This window comes from Chroicocephalus ridibundus, chromosome 9 (genome assembly GCF_963924245.1).
Source record: "Chroicocephalus ridibundus chromosome 9, bChrRid1.1, whole genome shotgun sequence".
Lineage (NCBI taxonomy): Eukaryota > Metazoa > Chordata > Aves > Charadriiformes > Laridae > Chroicocephalus > Chroicocephalus ridibundus.
This window is the reverse complement of record NC_086292.1, coordinates 38,246,002-38,264,005: the sequence shown is the minus strand read 5'-3', so window position 1 is coordinate 38,264,005 and position 18,004 is coordinate 38,246,002. Positions and strand designations below refer to the sequence as shown.

Here is an 18,004-nt window from a genome sequence, read left to right as displayed (position 1 = left end):
TGATTTGTTTATTTTCAGAAGAAGAACTTGTATGTAGATAGACTTATGCACTGTTATTCTGCCATTTAAAGTGGCTTTTAAGGATCCGTCATTTTAGGAGCTCTGAAGAAGTCAGTAGGTACTAAACATGCTTAAGACTTTGGGGAAGAAACCCCACAACCTAGAACTTGTAAAGTAACAAGCAGAATGGCCTGAATGTCACAGCTCGTAATATGATGGAATTTTCCACCCTGATTCCTGTATGAGTGGTTACACTTTCTATTGTTTCACTCAGTTATCACACGAAAGTCTTTTATCCTGTCCCATAGAAGAAAGCTGTGATGAGGGAAAAGAAACCAACTTATTCTTTACCAAACTCTGCTCTCTGAGCATGGTTTTGCTTTTCTCCTGTTAGGGAAGATTATTGGTGTAAACAGAGTTTTGTTTGTTAAACCAATGAAATTCTAGTTATTTGGACACTGGGGAGATTTTCTTAAAAAATATTTTTTTCCTTAGAATAAAGAACAACTCTTCGCAAAAATAGAAAGAGAATGGCAAAGTAGGCTGGAAGAAATGAGAACAACTGTAGTTGAATGTAATGATTGCAGCAGCCAAACTGACCGAGTAACAATTGTGGATGAAGCTTCAACTAAACAGTTAGAAGGGATTGTTGAAGACCAGAGGCTGCAGATCCAGAAGGCTCTGAAAGAAAGTATGGCCTCTGAAGAGGCCTTAAAAGAACTTAAAATAGAACTGGAAAATAAATACTGTAAAAATCTTGCCAGCCAGGTAACAAAGAATTATTCTGTCTGCCTGGTGTCTGTGAAACTGCCATGTGCAACTAAGTCACCTTCCACTCACTTTCTCTTAAGCTCAGTAGCTGATATTTGCTATATTAGAGAGATATAAAAAAAAATAGTTCTGAAGAATCTGTAGCATGTAGCTTGTTTTTTCTAGCTGTTAATTTTTCAGACAGTTGGACAAGTTTTGTGGGCGTTTTGAATAGAAATGAGCAAAATTGACTTAGAGTTTATACCATTTTGTTAAGAAAAATAAATTTAATACTCATCATTTTGGTATTGTTTTTGCATCACAAAATGCATCAGATGCTGCTGGTCTGATTCTTTTAATTTCTATAAATATAGGTAATCCAAACTTAAGTTTGTTCTTTCACTGCTACATGAAAATAATAATAAAAATGTATTTGGTGGTGGTGACTGAAGTAGGTTTTTTATCTGCTTATAGGTAGATGCAGCTTTAACGCAAGCTCGTGTCAGGTGGCTGCAAGAATTAACAGACCTCAAAGAGTACAAAGTAAATCTAAAGATAGAGCAAGAAAAATGGGAAAAAGAACACAAAGAGGCTGCAGCACAGCAGGTAGCCTAAAATACTTGTATGTGTGTATTGATATACAGTTCAGTCTTCCAAATCCCACACAGTACTGAGGAATGAACACAGACATAGGTGGGGAATCATTAAGGACAGATGTTTCTAGTGTACTCTGCTTCTGATCCGTGGTATTTTTTTTTTGCCTATATAGGATTATATTTTTATTAAATAACTTGAAAATCCTCTCCAATAGATTTGATAAATGACCTAGGGTTATATTTTATGTATATATAAATGTTGTAATGTATATATTTATGATGACTCTGTTATATATTCACCAGTTAGCCCTAGTTCTCTCAGCTGCTGAAGAGAAATGGAAGAAAGAATATGAGAATACAGATAAATCTGGACCAAGAATGAAAGAACTTGAAGAAAAGGTAATTTCTCTCAAGAAGGAATTGGAGCTAAAGAAAGAAGAAATCCCTGCAACTGTCAAAGCAGAACTAGCAAAAGCCCGTGCTCAGTGGAATAAAGAAAAGCAAGAAGAAATCCTGCAGATACAGGAGCAAAATGAGCGAGACTACCGATCATTCTTAGATGATCATAGAAACAGAATTAAAGAGGTACTTGCAACAGCAAAGGAGGATCTTGCAAAGCAAAAGAATGATCTCTCCATTCAGAAAGAGGCAGAAATTAAGATGTTACTTGACCAAAAGCAGCGAGAGTGGGAGGCTCAGGAAACAAAGAGACTGCAGGATGAAATTAATCGGTATGAGGAGAAGACTCTGGTTGAGCTTGAGTACTTGTTGAGTGAAATCCATGAAGAACTAGTCAAGTGCACACATAGTAAGCATTCTTGGAAGGATAAGTCTTTTAACGCTCATGTTCAATTAGGCCATCAATGCGAAGACAAACTGAAGGCTTGCTTACAAAAGGCCTACAGAACCACAGTTTACACAATTCTGGAAAAGAAAGATCGAGAATGGAAAGAGGTAATATTTCTGGAAATTATAACTGCTAACCAGGAAAGGGCTTTGAGAAGTCAGACTCATACCTGTGTTCTCCCAGTATAAAATATCTATGTAATCCTGAGAATTGGAGAATCCAACATTTGAGTTCATTGATAACAACAGTCCTTTAAAACTGTAAAAGAGGGCTAAATCTACCATTAGCAAGTGAAAAGGGAAAGGATAAGTCTTTAAAGACCTTCAGTCTTTAAAGAAGAGAAAGCCAGGTTAGCGGTGTGACTCTTTAATGCCAGGATTCATAACTTAAGGAGATGAATCCAACATCTTAAGTTTGGGAGCCCATTGAAGGCTCCTTGTGACCTCTTAAGTGGGTCCTGTCGTTAAGGTCCATCTTAGATTTCTGCATAGCTGCTTCCTTCTTTTTTTGTTTTGTTTTGAGAAACGTAGCAGTTTGTAATGGTCATTGGATAGTGATCATAGATCATGTTACTCTCCCCCTGCCCTTTTCTGATACAAATAAAGATGAAAACAGTAAATCCTTTTTGCAAATTATCTGTAGTAGAACTGAATAACTGACAAACTGATCTATCTCGGGAATAATAGTCTTGCTTAAATTTATTGTGGCTCTAGGAAATCCTTTTCAATATGCCTGCCCAAATGAGGAAAGACTTCCTACCCTCTTCTAGAGGAGTTTGGGGCTAAGGAGAACTCTGTCCAAAAGCTTCTGTTTCTGTTGTTTTGGCAGATTCCTCTTTTTGCAATATTTATGCTTGTAGTAAGTTTTTGATTACGGGGAGCATCCCACCGGAAATGCCATTGCCACCCAGCCTTTAGCAGCTGGGGAATTAGCAAAGAATAAGACACAGAAAGAAACTGTCTTGTTTGTCAAGAAAAGACGGCAACAGGGAGAAACGAGTATGAAGTGATTTCTCAGGACAACGTTGCCCAGTTGTTTTTTTTAGTGGTAATATGTTTCTGTTCAGGAAGTGGTCTGTTTACTTTCCATGAGTTATTTTCACAATGGTAAAGGGAATTGGAAGGGTTTTTTTCCTATGCCTGATGCATCTTCTGTAGTAGATATGACTGTCTCTTGGTAAACTGTTTTTAATATACCTTTGAACTTCAAAATGTTGATTGGCTTTAACCACCTTATCCAGTGAAGTCCTAGTAATTTCTTAGTAATGTCTTATGCTACCATAATAACAATAAACAAAGGAGCTACTTTTTTCTAAATGACTCCTCTGTCCCTCTACTACCCATATTTGTGCAGAAATTCTAAATGGGTCCGATCCCTTTTTCTGCTGGATGTGCCCTTTAAAAAACAAGTTAGCGTCACCTATTCAAAGACACCGTGTAGTTCTGCAATGTTAAGGGCTACTGACATTTCTGAAATAAAACTCAAGATTGTCAGGTACTGCTGTTGCAGTGAATTATGCTAAGTGAAACGTCTATATGCTGGAATACGCATTTTCCTCCCGATTTGAGCTGCAATCTACAGTTCTGTTGCAGGTTTAAAGCACCTGTGTTACAATTACTAAAGCAACTTGGTGGCCAGGGTTCCTTGTTTTTATGCATAACATACTACTTACCTACTTTAGGACAGTGTGGAACACTTTTTTTTGCGATGCATTGGGTTTTCAGGAAGTGTTTTTCAATTGCAGAAATATGAAGAGCTACTGACTAATGTAAATAAAGAAGCATACTCTTGCCTGCAACATGATGAAGGAGGAAATTGGGACATGGCAAGACCTCCTGCGTACAATGCTGGACACCAAACAGAAGCACAAAGGAGGCTAAAAAGACAGCCACCCTTGCAGGGAACTGGAACAGACAAAGGTATTGGGTTTGTTTTTAATATGGCAAATTGTGTATCATCAAATTAAGCTTGTTAGTAGCAGCTTATAGTAGTCGATATCTTACTGATGACTCTAGTGCAAAAAAGTTAGTGAATTAGTGAATATTTGGGTGACAGGGGAAGATGCAGTTCTTCTGACTGTAAGGTTGTTAAATGTTGCATTTTCTTGTACTATGTTAAAGTCACAAACCATGTAATGAACGGTACTGGTCTTCAGCTTACTGATTTAATGCTAGGCTTTGAGGTTTAATTTTATTAAATGCTAGTGGCTTTCTGCTTTTTAAAGCCATTCTTCAGGAGTAAAGAAATCGCTGCCATATCTGCTGTAGGTGTAAATACTCTTGGGGGGTTGTGGACATGAACACTAATACCTGTGGTGTTTAACAGCTCATGAGCAAGCCAATGTTGATCATGATGAGCAGGGCATGGTCTAAACTATGTCTTGTAAATGGGTAATACTAAATCAAAGCTTTGAAGATCGAATTATACTACTTGTTCTTGACATTAGACAAGACAAGGAATTCCGCGTTCATGTAAAATATATTGTGTCAGGAATTATACTTCACTTGGCATGGTAGGTTTTTTTCTGATTCTTTTGGTCAAGAATGTAGTTGAAAAAATGTGACATTAGACAAGACAAGGAATTCCGCGTTCATGTAAAATATATTGTGTCAGGAATTATACTTCACTTGGCATGGTAGGTTTTTTTCTGATTCTTTTGGTCAAGAATGTAGTTGAAAAAATGTGACTCCCTGGGTGATGTTTCCCTCCTGCCCCCTGTATATACTTTAGCACTGTAGCTCTTCCCAGAGTTGTCACATGTACAGTGGCAAAGCTAGAGACAGTGGAGCTGGGGGAAAAACTTCATGGGAGGCACAGAAGACTCTGGGGCTTTCTGTTTAGTTTGAGTTCTTATGCAACTGAAAAACATAAAGCAAGAAAACCCAAGAGAGTCTTTGGCTTTATGCCTATAGTGTGGCTTAAATTCCTTCAACACCAAAATAACAAACCATCTATAAAACACAAAACAATACAAGCAGCGCATCTCTTCTGTCTCTAGAGCTCCCTGTCCTGGCCATAGGGAGCAGCAGTTGCCCTGCTGGAAGTAGCCCAGTCTTTGTGAATTTCTTAACTAGGCTCAGCCGCATGTGAGGCTTCCCAGCTGGGAAAAGTTCCTTCAGCTGACTCCAAAAGACCCTGCTTGGCTGTTGGTTTGGTTTGGGTTTCTTTTCCTTAAAAAAACAAAACAAAAAAAGACCAAACCACCTACAAGTCTCCTATCACTGACTGATGTCCCAAATCATCACTGATGTGAGTGCATTGGGGCTGTGAGGGCTCAACATCTTGATAGATGCTGCTGCACCTTCTGTAATGGGGTTCCAGCCTCTTGTGATTATTTTAATAAGACTAATTTGTTATATGCTTTACAGTAGGAGAAAGACTAAGTAGAGCACTGGAAATAGTGAAGTTGGGCTTGATTCTTTTTTTTGGTCCTGTGATTGATGTATAACTTTTAGCAATTACTGTTGCAGGTCAGAAATGTACAGAAAGGAACCTTGGGTCCCAGGAAGCTTTTTGCTGTGAACAGTGCTGCCAGGAGCTTGATGAAAGAGAGACTGTGTGCCAGGACTTAAAAAAAGAGCTGGAGATAGCCCGCAAACATCTTCAGCTTGCTGTGAAGGAACATGAAGCTAAGTCAGAGCAAATCCAAGGTTAGGATTGTTAGTCACCTGAAGACAACTTTGAATCACTCTGCTTTGCTGTCTGCATGAGTCTTTCATCCGTTGCATCATATAGTTTTCAGTGGATGGAATGGGTGTGTGCATACTTGAAAAACCAAGGAAACAACACCCCCACCTTCTTGACTTTAAACACTACTTATTGCTTTAGTACTCTTTTCATGTGTATCAGGAAAAGAATAGAGGAAAACTGAACACATGGCAGAAGTTCTTTGAATATGTGTACATGTGGATCCTCTTGCCCATGAAGGTTATACAGATAATGCATGCCTGTGCACTGACACACGTATGCTTATAAATGTATATGAGTCAAGGAGTTTTTTAGCTGTCATCTTTGGGGCTGTACAGCTACTGTGCATGTACTCATCTCCCCCATAGTGGGAGTATAAAGAGCAGAGTGCCTCCAAATGTTAATTGGTTCCTCTTGGCACCAGTAGTAGTAAGCCATCGACCACAGTTTTCTTGTACCTTCCTGCAGTTAACAATAGCTTGAACCTGTAATTTTGTTTATTTTTTTTTTTTGTAAACCCTGAAGTAGGTTTTAAGTAGGTTTTATTTACCATCTTTGCCTTTTAAATCAAGATGTTTTTTCCTTTGGCACTTTGAAATGAGAAATACAGGACAGATGACTGAGAAAAGGTCTCTAATTCTTAAATCTCTCTTTCCTATGTGACGATTGTCCATATCAATGACGGATATAAAATATCCACTCTGTTTTTGGAAGAGTCACTGAAAGGAAGGCTTTTACCTGCATTATGGAAATAAGGCTTTTCTGAAGCTATTTGTGATGGAAAAAGATGGTGCAACATAACTTGCTTGAGATTCCTCTATTGTAGGAGACTGCTTCTGATTAATTAGTGGTGTTATCCAGTCCTCTTGTTTTATACGCAGCCCACTGGCTGTGGGATGGTGTTGCTTTGTTGTGATTACCTTCTCTTTGCTGTCCAGCATCTTATTTTTGACATTCTCAATATCTATATCACCTTCTATGGACAGGCTGATAGTGCCTGGTGGTAAAAACTCCCTGAGGCTTGGCCATCGGTTTAGTCACTTGCAGAGTTATCTATCTGACTTGATATCGATACCTGCATTTATTGTGGGTGCTGTTGCATCATGTACATCCGTCATTCTTTCAGGATAATAGACTTCATTCTTTATTGCTTTATTTAACTTGGTAGAAGTCTCTGGGCTATTGAGCATGTAAAGTCTTCCGCATATCAAACCCCTTTGCCATACCTGTAACTGCTCCTGTTGGGTCTCCCTTTATGGGCCTTGCATGTAGGCTTTTCCCTCAGAGGAAGTCTTATTGATTCTTCTGTCTCTGATAGCAACAAGAATTCCTTTAGTCTAGGCTTATTTCTGAGAGGGTTTGTAGGAGGAATGCCTGCTCTGCTTTGTTACTGTGCTCAAGAACTTCTTCTTTCCTACTTGGGCATAATGTACCATATGGAGCACACTTCCCACTTAGTTGGTATCTGAGGAACTCTGTCCCCTCAGTCAGCTGTATTGAAGTCAGCAGAGGCCTTTGTTTTAAGGAGCAGAACAAAGAGAATTATGTTTTCTCTGAAGGAAAACATGTTGCTGATTGAATCCAAGGATCGTTCTCCCTGCAGTGTTTTAATCAGTTGAAGCTGTACACAGTAGTGTTCAGGGCATATTTTTTTTTAGGCTCTCCTTAGAGCATGGCAGGAATTGGACTTCCTGAAGGTCCTGCTTCAGGAGAGGTCTCGAACTGCATCCTGAGGGTCAGTAACTCTGTAGAACTGTTTGAGCATGCCTCAGTGAAAGGTCACTGTGACCACTGTAAGCAGGTTTGGCAAATGGTCAGCTTGGAGAGAACAGATGTGAAGTAGTAGGTTGTACCGAGTGACTAAATAGGCTTGCTTGCCAAAGGCTGTGGTTTGTGTGAGGTGGGTTTTTTCCCCTTTTTTTCTTTTCTTTTAGTGAAAAGTCTTGGTTGCGTGCTCTAATAACTTTTGTGCTCAATGAGGAGGAGCAAAATGCTGTATGTTTATAAAGAGAAAGGTTTTTTTGCTAGCCTGTAGATGTGTGAACAAGGGCAGGTGGGTAAGCTGCACAGATTTGCCTATTACTTCTGTGCTCTTTTGTCGATAACTATATAGCATGCAAACTTCCCTGGGGACTGATGGAAAGACTGAAAAATAATGGGAGGTCTGTTAATGAAAACAGAGGCTACTGCTTGTCACCAAGGTCATCACGGATACAATTCTCAACTGCTCAAATTGAGTTTCAGACTACAAATCAGGATCTCTGAAGGCCATGAAATGCTTTTGTCTGTTCCACGATGGGTGCTTGTTTTTTGCTTTTCTGTACATCATCCCAGAGAAGGAAGAAAGCCGAACTTGTCTGTGCCTTTTCCAGGGCTCAGGTCCTCGTACCCATGAAAGCCTTAATTCTTCCAAAAGGAAGACTTGTATTTAAGACATGCCCTCTGTTGTGTGGTGACAGTCTTTGTTTTCATTAGCCCGTGGTTCATGTGAGAAATTCTGTGGCTAGGTGCAGTGGAAGTATCTCCAGCATTTAGTGTAGGTGTTCAATTCATGTTGGTTTTCCCCCTTAAGATAGGAAAGCTAGTGATCAACTCTTGATTTTTATGGGTCTATCAAAGTTTATACATCAATTCTTCATGTTATGGTAAATACCTGTACCCTTTTTCTAAAACAATAATTTGCTTCGATTAGATAGCTAATAAATAGGTTTTAAGGTTCTTTAATGTTCAGAAGATGACCCACAGGTGGGTCATGTATGCCATGATAACAGTCTTCAGTATCAGCTTGAAGACCTATGCTTTAGGCTTTTTCAGCTCCTCTGTCTTCTCAGTCTCTGTGGTGGCTCACTCTGTTATATTTCCATGCTGCTTAGTAGCATTGAGCAGAGATCAGCATGAAAGTCCAGCCTTTCTTCGTAATACTGGCTTTTGGTTATTAAAAAAAAAAAAGAGGGGAAAAAAAAAACCCCAAAACAAACACAACAAGAAAAACCAAGTTTTATCCTTTAGCTCCTCACTCCAAAGAAGCCACAATTGCTAACCTACAAACTAATGACTCTTTTCCAATGTTTGTCAAAAGAACCCTCATTATTTCCGCCCCCCCCGTCCTTTCTCTACACGTACACTTGATATATCTGAAGTTTTGCCTCCAGCATAGTGTTAGCAATGACACACGAAGGCTTTAAGCTTATGCAATTACTGTATGAGAATACTTTTCTATTCGGGCTTTATTGAAGTGTATTGGGATTGTTTCCTATGCACTTGTTACTATAATGGCTGTACATTTACTGATGATACTTTGTGACATAGAGCTCTTATACCAGAGACAGCAGTTTATGTAATAACTTGTGTTGAACTCAACTTGAATTTTGAAAGTGCAGTGAATGGCGGTTCATTGCTTTTTTTTTTTTATAGAAAACAAGAAGGTTCTAGAAGCTCTCATTGCAGAAAACTGTGAGATGAAGACTAAACTGAAAGACCTGGGAACACCACCAAGGTATTTAAAAAATATCTAAACAATCCCATTATTTTTGTAAGATATAAGCTGCTTTTCTTGTGCAGTGTGACTTATGTGCATTTCAGGTCACTGTCAAAGGGAGGCGTCTCAAAACCTTGTACATCCTGTGACTCTCTGAAAGGACTGGAAGAAATGCGTGCTCAGTACATTAAAGCTGTGAGCAAGATTAAGTGTAAGTTCTAAAGTCTTAGCTAAAAAGTTAGGAGAGCAAAATAATTTGTCACTTCGTCCTCCTTCAGCCAACTTGCACAGGAATCTGACAGCCAAATTGCATGAGAAGTACATTTTTTTCCTTCTTACTAGAGTGAATATGAGAAATGGAATCGTCACCATAATCTTAGACAAGATTAATTGTGATGGGTGAAGCCTTGTTATGCCATCACTGCTTTGCTGCATTGTATTACATCTTCTAAAGTGGTAAAGTGTTCTTTGAGAACCGATCTTTTTTCTCCAGCAAACAATCTACCTACCCTGCAATTTGTCCTGATGGAGAATCTGCTTTTCTCTTCTGCTGTGTCCTGCCTTCTGGCTTAATCAACAACCTTCTGACTGAGGAAGGAGGGTTAAATGTTGTGCCATGTCTTATATGGGTGCAGCAGGTCCCCAAATGCCAGCTGCACTGCCATCAAGTTCCTTGACCTGCATTTTACCAGCCAACGTTCCTCCCAAATCCCTGTGCCTTGTTTTCCACTGCCGCTGAAGATGCAGAATTGGACAACTGAATTCCTGTCTGATGCTTCATATTGACCTCCTCTGGTCTTCAGTGGCATTTATCCAGCAGGCAACACTTGGCACAAGGATTTGGGTGGAATGTTAGCAGGTAAACCCAGGCCCTTGATGACTTGTGCTAGGTCTGCTAGATGATTCCAGTTTGTGGTGCTGGTTTTTTTCCCCCCTCTGGGGAAAAACTGGTACTAATGAAGTGTGTTTGTAGGTGATATGCTTTGTTATATCCGTGAAAGTAAGGAGCGAGCCGCTGAAATGATTAAAGCAGAGGTTTTAAGAGAGCGCCAAGAGACAGCACGGAAAATGCGCAAATACTATTTGACATGCCTTCAACAACTTCTTACTGATAATGGGAAACATGAAGGGTAAGTTCAAGTATGTTTGGAAATTACTCTTGCTTTTGAAAGAGATGTGTAGATGTTAGTCTGATGTTTGCCCACCTTGGAGGAAATGGCATCTGACCTAAAGTCCTGCCAGTCTGCTCAGATTGTCCTGGAGTCACTGCTGAGCAGTCTGCCATACTAACTTTTCAGTATTCTTTGACTCTTGCTAGCATTACCTTAAAGTAAAATGCAGAACTCAAAAGAAGTTACCCTTAAACTTTAATTATTTTTTCTTTCACATTCTGCAATTCTTGGCAGAGCTGAAAAGAAAATAATGAATGCTGCCAGTAAGCTTGCTACAATGGCTAAAGGACTTGAAACGCCTCTTCAACACATTCCAGAAAGCAAATCTACCCGCTCAGGTATGTTAGACTCTATAGCTGTTATCTTCTTGATCATATTGATTTAATGAATGTAGGAATGAAAATGCAGCTGGGAAGTGAGCACTTTATTTATAAGCTTGCTAATGGAAATGTAAATGTAAGCTGCTTATTTTGACAATGCCTGCAATTCTTTATTTAAAAAATGAACGCGCAAGAGAACCTAATTTTACTTCCAGCATTAACATTTCCTTCAATTAATCTATTTCCTTCCTTCCTCTCCTAGCTCTGCTATTAAATTCTGATCTACCACCTGGAGCTGAGTACTCAAAAAGAGATCGTATGCTTCAGGCTAGGTCAAACCATATGGAAAGCAAATCATGCGGCAAAAGCATTACCGAAAAAGCCAATGGTAAAACTGTTCAGAAACGTGTACCACATGACTTGAGACAGCAGTTTGATGCAGTGCAGACTGAAACTCGACATACACTTCATGAAACAGTGACTTCAAATATTCAGGACGGGAATAATTCTAAAAATCTGGATGGTGCTTCAAGAGATGCTCTGCCGGAGTTTTATCCAAATGAAGATGGAAGAAGAGAAAAATATGGCCCCATTGTAAATGTAGACAAAGGACTCTTGTGTGCTGCTAGTAATATAGCACATCAGAATGCTCCTCCATCTGCTTTTCAAGTAACACTAGAAAATACGCGTGCGCCCAATTTTACAAATGGCCATGCCATCTCTGGGCCAACTCATGATATACTTAAGAGCAAGAATGAAAGAACGGTCTTGAAAGAGGATAAATATATCCAGTCATGTGGAAAATGGAAAACTCGATCTAAAAGAACTCAGGAACTTAATTGTCAAGAAACTCCAGAAAGGGATGAAGGAAGCTGCAGTGAATGGAGTTCTGTGAATGGAAGCCTGCATCTGGATCGTAGTGATATGCGCCTCTCGTATCCTGAACAAAAAGCCAGTACGAATGTCCAAGCACAGACTGCATGCTGTGAGGAGTTTCCTCAAATCAGGTCATTTTCCCCTGCAGATGAAAATGTTCCTTCTTGGAGAGACCTTCCTAATGGCAATGGCAAGATTCTCAGCACAAAAAGCAGCACTAAAGTTTACAGTAGAGGCCACCTGATAACAAACCCAGAGCGTACTTCATTCCTCAACTCTGACAAATCAAATTCTGCTGTTGCACAACTCAAGGTATCGCCAGATTCAAATGTAGGAAAATGCTGCAACAAATGCTTGGAAAAAAATGGTGTGGAATCCCCAGTTTCTTCCGCAAGATAGTGGCTTTGACAGCCCACTTTCTAACTCGAATCAATACCAGCGATTCCGTATTTGAAGGAAAAAAAGATGACTTGATTTTTAAATAAAAGTGTGAGGGTTGGGGCAAACCTGTCCTGCTGTGTCTATTTCATGATCAATGTTACACAATTTGTGTGTTACATGAAGCAACTCCATAAAGTTACTTGAAATATTAATGCAGACTTTTCTTTACCTTTGTAAGAACACTTTCATAATTGTTTATAGTGTACTATATACGGATTTATTAAATAGTATCTATTTTTATATGAAGTTTAGCTTGCAGTGCAATGTTTATCTAAAACAAAGCTACTGTAATGTGTGGTAATCTTTTTAAATGGTTATGAAAATTCCTTCAGAGCTCAATGAGAGATGTTTTATGATTTGCTTGAAGTAAGTATTTTAATTGACTTTTCCATTTTGAAGAACCCTATTTTAAGCCTCTGTGTGCATCCCCATAATAAAAGCAAAAATACTTGCATTTTTTTCATTAAGTTGTTGTAACAAATTAGATTTCAAGTATTCTTCCCTTTGGTACAGCAAAAAATAGTTCATACTGGGCAGAAGAAAGGTGTAAATTAGAATAACCATGGTGTTCCTTAAATAGTGTCAGTTATCAATGTAAATTGAAGATATAGTTATGTTCCTCCTGGTGCTTAGAAAGCGTCTACTTTAAAGACATGCTCATGTTTTGAAGCAATTACGAAATATATCTCTTTTTTTCTAGATGTTTTGCTCTCCTTGGGATGGCATTTAATTTCTAGTGATCCTGTGAGGAAAAGAGGCGGTTTGCTGCTTGCGGTGTGATTAAATCATACTCGTTGCAATTAATAGTATTGCTATGGGCCAGCAATTCACATCAACAGAAGATGTAAACAAAAAGGTTTTGCTTGCTGTTATTCTGTGATAGTAGAAGAAGAAAAAAGACTGAATATTCTCTCAAAGATGATGTGTATGCCTTTCATATGTAACAACGTTTAACTGCTATAAGGATACTCATTTTGTGAAACAGCACAGTATAGTCTGAGAATCTTTTCAGTTTTAAGAGGAAAATAGTACAAGATTCAACAGAAATCTTCTGAAGAAAAATGTGTTTAACTTCCTCTGCAAAACCGTCCTGCCTGTTTATATTTCAGGCCAACTGGCAAGGCAGAATGCATTACAGCTCTTGGTACGCAGGACTGGTTTGTGACTCGAGACTCTCGGGCAATCGAAGAGAGACTTCTGAATTTCTTGGTGGCCTTTAATGTTGCCCATAAATCCAGCCCCGCTTCCTCTTCAGTGAAGGTGGGGTTTGTCATCGTCAGTGGGAGGAAACTGAGGCCACGAGAGACCGCTTGTGCCTAAACAAATATGGGCAGCGGTTAAGTTCAAGGGCCAAATTCCGAGCTCTTAGCTGAGGAAATAGCTGTGGCCTTGTCTGCAGGGGAAAGTTTTTACTAGTTGTCCTTTAAGCCCCACGTGGAGGCTTTTTTTTCAATGATGAGTGGCTTTTTTTGGTTAGCTTAAATGTTTTCCCAAGTTGCACAAGGTAAAAAAGCACGTTTATTCCCCTGTGAGAGGTACTTGTACAAGTGCTTAAAAAAATATTAATCGGATTAATTAATTCCTTGGGCTTGTCCAGAAACCTTCCCCAGATGAAGAAAGCCGCCATCTGCAAAGGTAAATATGGAGCTGCCCTGTAGGATATCCCTGACGGCTCAGAGCAGCTGAGGACCCATCCTCTCACTGGTGTGCACCAAACACACTTTTCCAAGTAATTCTTCATCCAAGGTGGGTTTGAGGGCTTCTCTGCAGTTGCTCCTCAAAATGCCATGCTCGGTGCCAATGTGCAAACCACTTTTAAAATTCTCCTAAAATGTAACTTTTCACAGTACGTTTTATTTCACTTCTGTTGCCTTGTTCAATATTTATAGGCATAACTCTTACTGTCATTTCTCTGTAGCTTTTAAAAATTTTCCTGTGTTTAAAAGCTCAGTGGTTTCAGTGCAGAATGAAGTACTTAATGATCCTAGTCCTGTTAAAGCTTTGAGCAGCTGATGATTTTTATGTATTTAATTTAGAAGCTGGGGTCCCACACTGATGAGAAGGGATCTTCTGCATTTCTGACTGCTCTGGAGAAAGACGAGGATCCAGCAGATCCCAGCTACAGTGAGGAAACCAGGGGAGCTTTCTTCAGCAGAGCCTGTAGCCTGATGTGAGAAAAAGTTGTCTTGCGGGCGTCCTTCCTCTCTTAAGGGCAAAAGAGGGAGGGTGGAAAAAATCTTTCCAATCCCGTCTAGTAAAAGGGAGAATATTTAAATCCAGACACTAGGTGCCCAGCTGGATTTGGTGGTTGTTTCAGTCGTATTGTATCACATCACAGTACTGGGCAACTTCGCTGACCAAAACTGCAATGCATTTGAGAAGGTGGATGTAGGCAGAGATTCAGTTAAATCCTTGTTCGCCTAATGTTTGTTGTGTGTCTTGTTGCACTGACAACTCCAGAGAGCTCCCGAGCTGACAAGGGGATTTTAAGTTTTCCTTAATGAGAATCAACTGCAGAGGCCTGGAGGGAAGATCCATCCAAACAGCAGCAATCATTCCCTGGTGAGTAAAGTTTGAGGAACAAGGAGATATTTAGCCCAAGAATTAACAACTAGTCAAAAGCATTCCTCAGCCCTCCTTCCAATGTCAGTAGGAAAGAATGAAGCAATAACAGGCTAGCATAGGGGGTGGCAGCTCCCGAAACTGGACAGCTGACACCAGTCGGAAAGGGGGTTGTAGTGTTGCAATACGTGTGGTTGGACTTGTATTGTTGAGCCAAGATTGTAACAGACCCGCTACAAGAATGTCTTAAAATAAGTTTGCCATGTATTTCCACCCACTGTGTTACACTGCTGAAAGAACTTACCTGTTTGATTCAAGAATTCATTACCTGCTGTTATGTCTTTCTGATTCAGAGGATTCCTTGTTTTAATACTGCATTTATGCGATAGGAGCCAGATCTAATTTTATTCTAGTGATGTTGCAGTTCGGCACTATTTAGCTTAAACTTTGTTTAACCACACCCCGCCCCCAAAGTAGCAGAATGCAGTAGTATCCTTTGCTTTATTTTTGTTCTTTATCTTTTCTTTAGCTGATTTTTCTTGCAGGTATAGTATGTCTGCTTAGAACATTCCTGCTTAGAACAGCCTCTTTGTAAAAATCCATCACTCTAATTCACACTAAAATACCGATATGATAGAAGCTATTTCCAAGATGACTCTTTCATACTATGTTTATTTAAAATTTACATTTTATGTACATCTTGAACATCTTCTATATAGTTAATTGTGCATAAGATGCTTGTATGTGATGTACAGGAATGCACAGGATTTGTCTGTAACTCATGCATATTTTGAGTAATTAATACATTAATTATTTATCTCAGATTCTAGTGTTTTAGCTTGTCTCTTCAGTGGCTTCTTTCAGCTGCAATGAGCAACACCTGTAGCTATTAATGAAAAAAAAATTAAGGATAGGTCTTGCATAAATGATTTAAATTTCCACATTCTTTATTTTTGGTAGATGCATACGGACGTCTGAAACCTTGTCTCCTGTCACAGTAAGTTGTGCATGAGAATAGGTATGTGAGCAGGAACTGAGGCCAGGAGAGGTTAGGTACCCAGGAATGTTAAGAAGCCTGAACAAGGAATTAAAACCAGGTCTTTTAAATGCTAGGCCAGTACTTTAACCACTAAATTACCTTTTCTTTCAACTTGATGGCTTTACTGTGCTTTTGCACTTCCTTCATTTGTCTTCTCTTCTAGTCTCGTTTATCCCCTTGTACTATTTTTTTTTAATTCCCTTTGTCTTTATATCGGTCAGTTTTCGTTTCTCTGGCATTGCACTTAGCCTCTTTTATTTTTTTTTCTTTTTTCCTAATTTTAATGTTGGACTCTCTTTCCTTTTGGCTTTGCATGGACTCTTTTTTTTTTTTTTCTTTATTTGAGTTTTGTGTTGTTTTAAGAGTTGTGTGGCTCCCTCCATCCTCTTGTTCAGCCTTTGCTGGTGGGAAATAGATTCATCTTCATGAATTTCTTCTCCAGAGTGACAGATACCATTTTTTCATGTGTTACCCGATTCATGATATTACATGATATTAATGAATTCCAATTTACATAATATCACAGGTCTTTTCCACCTTTACCTTCCTAAAAAGCTCACGCAGTCTTTTTTTCCTGCTGCAAGGCAGAATCCCCTACGCTGATGTTGGTCTTAATAGATGTTTGTCCAATGTGTTCTGAAAGCTCCCCAGTAATGGGGAGACTACAACTCCCAGACAAATCCTTTCCAGTTTTATCCTTGCTGCTGAAAGGCTGCATCTCCATTCGGTTTGTGTCTTACCGGAACTCTTTTGCTGCAGTTTAAGCTCATTACTGCTTCTCCAATGTACAAAGGACATGGAATAGGGATTTCTTTTATGTCATACTCAAAAACTACTATTTTCCTCTTCAGTTTTCTTTCGCTTAAGTAACAACGCTTCTTTCAGTCTTTCTTGCATAAATCAGCTTTTAAGAGGTATAGGTCTGTTGTTGCATGCAAATGTGGAAAGAATCCAAAGGACAGCAAGTGGTAAATGGGAAAAAATTAAATGAAACAGTCTTGGTCCTACCACGCTTGATAGTTTTCGGACCGGTTCAGCTGGTTGTCTGTTCTTCTGCAGAATTTCTACAATCTCTGCAAAACACCCTCTCTGTGATTGTGAAAGCCTTTCAAAACTGCTATGATTATATCCAACCTGTGGATATGCAACTAAGGAGAGCTCTGGCTTGCTTGCACTCCCAGGCTTTCCTTACACCTCTGGAATTTCGTATCTTGTTACCCTCTTACCCGTTGTTTTACTTTGTAGTTGGTACTTTCCACTGAAGTTTGGAGATCTACTTACTACTCTATAGTGTCCCTTTTTCCCATAAAATCTCAAGCTGGGTATACTTCCAGAAGTATTGAGATACACAGTCACATATATATATTTCAGTCATTCATCCTTAAAATTTGCTGTCAAAGCCATTCTTCTGCTGTTGGAACTCTGTTCTCATGTTTCCCTTTGTTCTCTGGGAGTTGCTAAGATTTCCCATTGAAATTTATTTTAAACGTTTGCTCTTTTGTGCAGATTCACTGCACAGTCTTGTCTCCCACAGTGTAGATGGGTTACAATGGAGACGATGGTAACCTGGCAGTGATACAGGAGCACATTACTTGCAGCTGTAGCGAGATTTCACCCAGCGTTCTGATGCAGAGTACTTCACACTTCCAAATTAATCATGCTTCTCTCTCTGTTCTTGTTGCTTGGGTAAATATTTCACTGTTGCATAGACTTGGGCAGTGATCTGTGTGAGAACCGAGGTGTTGGTTTTCCTGTCTCTGATACATGCTCACCTACCAAGCTGGCTTTTAAGCCCGGAGCCTTTTTCACACTTGATAAAATGAGTCTGTTTCCATCATGTAGTGTTGCTTCTTTGTAAATCTGAATACAAGTAAAGAAATTCATGTCTATTGCCAAATGTTCTGGCTGAATGCCATCCCTGGTGTTCTGGCTTCATCCAGATGACGAATGTTCCCTGTCAGCCTGCAGCCTAGTGAGAGGGGACAATGGTACAGAAATACTGTAATTATCTAATCAACTTTGCTTAGAATGTTAAGCAAATGCAATTCTTTAATACTCTGGTTTTACTATAGCTGTTAATTAACATGTGCAAATGCAATTTGTACAGCACAACCAAGTAGAGGAAACGTTCACTTTTAAGTTACTTTACTCCCCTCTAGTGGTCTTATACCATACATACTTTTATATAACACTTTTCGTCACAGTAGATTTAAGGATGGTGTTAACATTTCGTAAA

The 18,004-nt window shown here is 39.3% G+C and overlaps 1 protein-coding gene across 3 annotated transcripts in view; it reads left to right on the top strand.

The window, feature by feature from the left end:
• CEP152 (centrosomal protein 152) overlaps positions 1-12,705 on the top strand; it is a 29,601-nt gene extending 16,896 nt beyond the window's left edge. Inside the window, exons 19-28 of one of the 3 annotated variants that reach the window (XM_063347196.1) lie at positions 496-768; positions 1,225-1,356; positions 1,650-2,300; positions 3,938-4,112; positions 5,664-5,843; positions 9,295-9,376; positions 9,463-9,569; positions 10,332-10,488; positions 10,765-10,868; positions 11,113-12,705. In XM_063347196.1, coding sequence (XP_063203266.1) covers positions 496-768; positions 1,225-1,356; positions 1,650-2,300; positions 3,938-4,112; positions 5,664-5,843; positions 9,295-9,376; positions 9,463-9,569; positions 10,332-10,488; positions 10,765-10,868; positions 11,113-12,125 — 2,874 coding nt within the window. In that variant the 3' untranslated portion in view covers positions 12,126-12,705. The remainder of the gene's footprint in view (positions 1-495; positions 769-1,224; positions 1,357-1,649; positions 2,301-3,937; positions 4,113-5,663; positions 5,844-9,294; positions 9,377-9,462; positions 9,570-10,331; positions 10,489-10,764; positions 10,869-11,112) is intronic. The other 2 variants (XM_063347197.1, XM_063347198.1) reach the window with 2 other exon arrangements.
• Positions 12,706-18,004: the final 5,299 nt, after the last annotated feature.